Source organism: Salvelinus sp. IW2-2015, unplaced genomic scaffold, assembly GCF_002910315.2.
Source record: "Salvelinus sp. IW2-2015 unplaced genomic scaffold, ASM291031v2 Un_scaffold2899, whole genome shotgun sequence".
NCBI classification, from domain to species: Eukaryota; Metazoa; Chordata; class Actinopteri; order Salmoniformes; family Salmonidae; genus Salvelinus; species Salvelinus sp. IW2-2015.
The window spans coordinates 58731-61153 of record NW_019944197.1 but is presented as its reverse complement, the minus strand read 5'-3'; the positions used below and the strand labels follow the sequence as shown (position 1 = coordinate 61153).

General features: G+C 47.2%; 1 protein-coding gene across 1 annotated transcript in view; it reads left to right on the top strand.

Moving 5' to 3' along the window:
* LOC112074951 (CDK5 and ABL1 enzyme substrate 2-like) overlaps positions 1-2417 on the top strand; it is a gene marked incomplete at its 5' end in the record, with an annotated part of 20686 nt that extends 18269 nt beyond the window's left edge. The window contains 2 exons of the mRNA XM_024142024.2: positions 16-219; positions 2139-2417. Coding sequence (XP_023997792.2) covers positions 16-219; positions 2139-2279 — 345 coding nt within the window. The remainder of the gene's footprint in view (positions 1-15; positions 220-2138) is intronic.
* Between the last annotated feature and the right edge of the window lie 6 nt (positions 2418-2423).

Here is a 2423-nt window from a genome sequence, read left to right as displayed (position 1 = left end):
CCCTCTTTCCTCCAGTCTAAAGAGAGAGATGCTACGGTGGTTGACGACTGCGGCCTGCAGGCGGTCACCGTGGCGATGGCGTTTGTTTACTTTGAGAAGCTGGTCCTCCAGGGGCGACTCAACAAACACAACAGGAAGTTGGTCTCTGGAGCCTGCGTGCTGCTCGCCGCTAAGATTAGCAGCGACCTCAAGAAGCAGGACGTCACTCAGCTCATAGATGTATTGTCCTTTTTGAATGACATAAACCTCAAAATGTTTTGTCAACCATCTATGTATGCTACATGAAGCCTTTATCTATGCTATATGAAGGCTTTATGTATGCCAAATGAAGGCTTTATGTATGCTATATGAAGGCTTTATCTATGCTATATGAAGGCTTTATGTATGCCAAATGAAGGCTTTATGTATGCTATATGAAGGCTTTATGTATGCTATATGAAGGCTTTATGTATGCTATATGAAGGCTTTATGTATGCTATATGAAGGCTTTATGTATGCCAAATGAAGGCTTTATGTATGCTATATGAAGGCTTTATGTATGCTATATGAAAGCTTTATGTATGCTATATGAAGGCTTTATGTATGCTATATGAAGGCTTTATGTATGCATCTTTCACATTCTGCACGTGTATGTGTATCTTTATGGAGTCATGCTCTTTGAAAACACAAAGGTCTGGGCTGGTTTCCTGGATCTATTTTAAGCCTATACCTGGTCTCAAAAACTGAGAGCAGGAAGAGGGAGCAGAGCACAGGAGACATTCCAGTGTGTCTTGGCGTCATATTCTTGTTTTAAAACAGATCAGCCGTTATTGGAGACACGATGACATTAGATGTTGAACTGGGACACCTTTCAGTCCTCACATACACTACATGACCAAAAGTATGTGGACACCTGCTCGTCAAACATCTCATTCCAAAATCATGGGCATTTAATATGGAGTTGGTCCCTGCTTTGCTGCTATAACAGCCTCCACTCTTCTGGGAAGGCTTTCCACTAGATGTTGGAACATTGCTGCAGGGACTTGCTTCCATTCAGCCACAAGAGCATTAGTGAGGTCGGGCACTGATGTTGGGCGATTAGGCCTGGCTCGCAGTCGGTGTTCCAATTCATCCCAAAGGTGGTTGAGGTCAGAGCCCTGTGCAGGCCAGTCTAGTTMTTCCACAATGATCTCGACAAAACATTTCTGTATAGACCTCGCTTTGTGCACGGGGGCATTGTCATGCTGAAACAGGAAAGGGCCTTCCCCAAACTGTTGCCACAAAGTGGAAGCACAGAATTGTCTAGAATGTCATTGTTAAGATTTCCCATCACTGGAACTAAGAGGCCGAGCCCGRACCATAAAAAAACAGTCACAGACCATTATTTCTCCTCCACCAAACTTTACAGTTGACACTGCGTTCTGGCAGGTAGCGTTCTCCTGGCATCCGCCAAACCCAGATTCGTCGGTGGGACTTTCAGATGGTGAAGCGAGCTTTACACCACTCCAGCCGACGCTTGGCATTGCGCATGGTGATCTTAGGCTTGTGTGCGGCTGCTCAGCCATGGAAACCCATTTCATAAAGCTCCCGACAAACAGTTATTGTGCTGACGTTGCTTCCAGGGGCATTTTGGGACTCAGTAGTGAGTGTTACAACCGAGGAAAGACGATTTTTACTCGCTACGCGCTTCAGAACTCGGCGGTCCCGTTCTGTTAGCTTGTGTGGCCTACCACTTTGCGACTGAGCCGTTGTTGCTCCTAGACGTTTCCACTTCACAATAACAGCACTTACAGTTGACCGGGACAACTGTAAGTAGAAAGGTGGCGTCCTATGACGGTGCCACGTTGAAAGTCACTGAGCTCTTCAGTACAGGCCATTCTACTGCCAATGTTTGTCTACGGAGATTGCATGGCTGTGTGCTCGATTTTATACACCTGTCAGCAACAGGTGTGGCTGAATTAGCCGAATCCACTAATTTGAAGGGGTGTCCACATACTTTAGTATATATAGTGTATATTAATTATATTTACTCATATTAGGTTGCTAAAGGTCAGGTCTTAGTGTACAGGAAACCCTGTGAAGGATCTGTACGGGCAACAGTAGAGCAACACAACTTTCCTAACCGGTCTCTTCCTCCTCTTCCTCCTCTTCCTCTGCAGAAACTAGAGGAGCGTTTCCGTATCAGTCGGCGGGAGTTGATCCCGTTTGAGTTCACTATCCTTGTTGCCCTGGAGATGGCTCTGTACCTGCCTGAGAGAGCCATCATGCCACACTACCGACGACTGGTGCAGCAGAACTAGGACCAGACCCCTGCCACGCCCACTGCTGCACCCACGTGGACAGGAGCCACGCCTACTAGGGTTGGAGACTGGACATGGGGGTGGGGTGAGGGGAGTAGCTACACCTGCTAGGGTCTGGAGACTGGACATGGGGGTGGGGTGAGG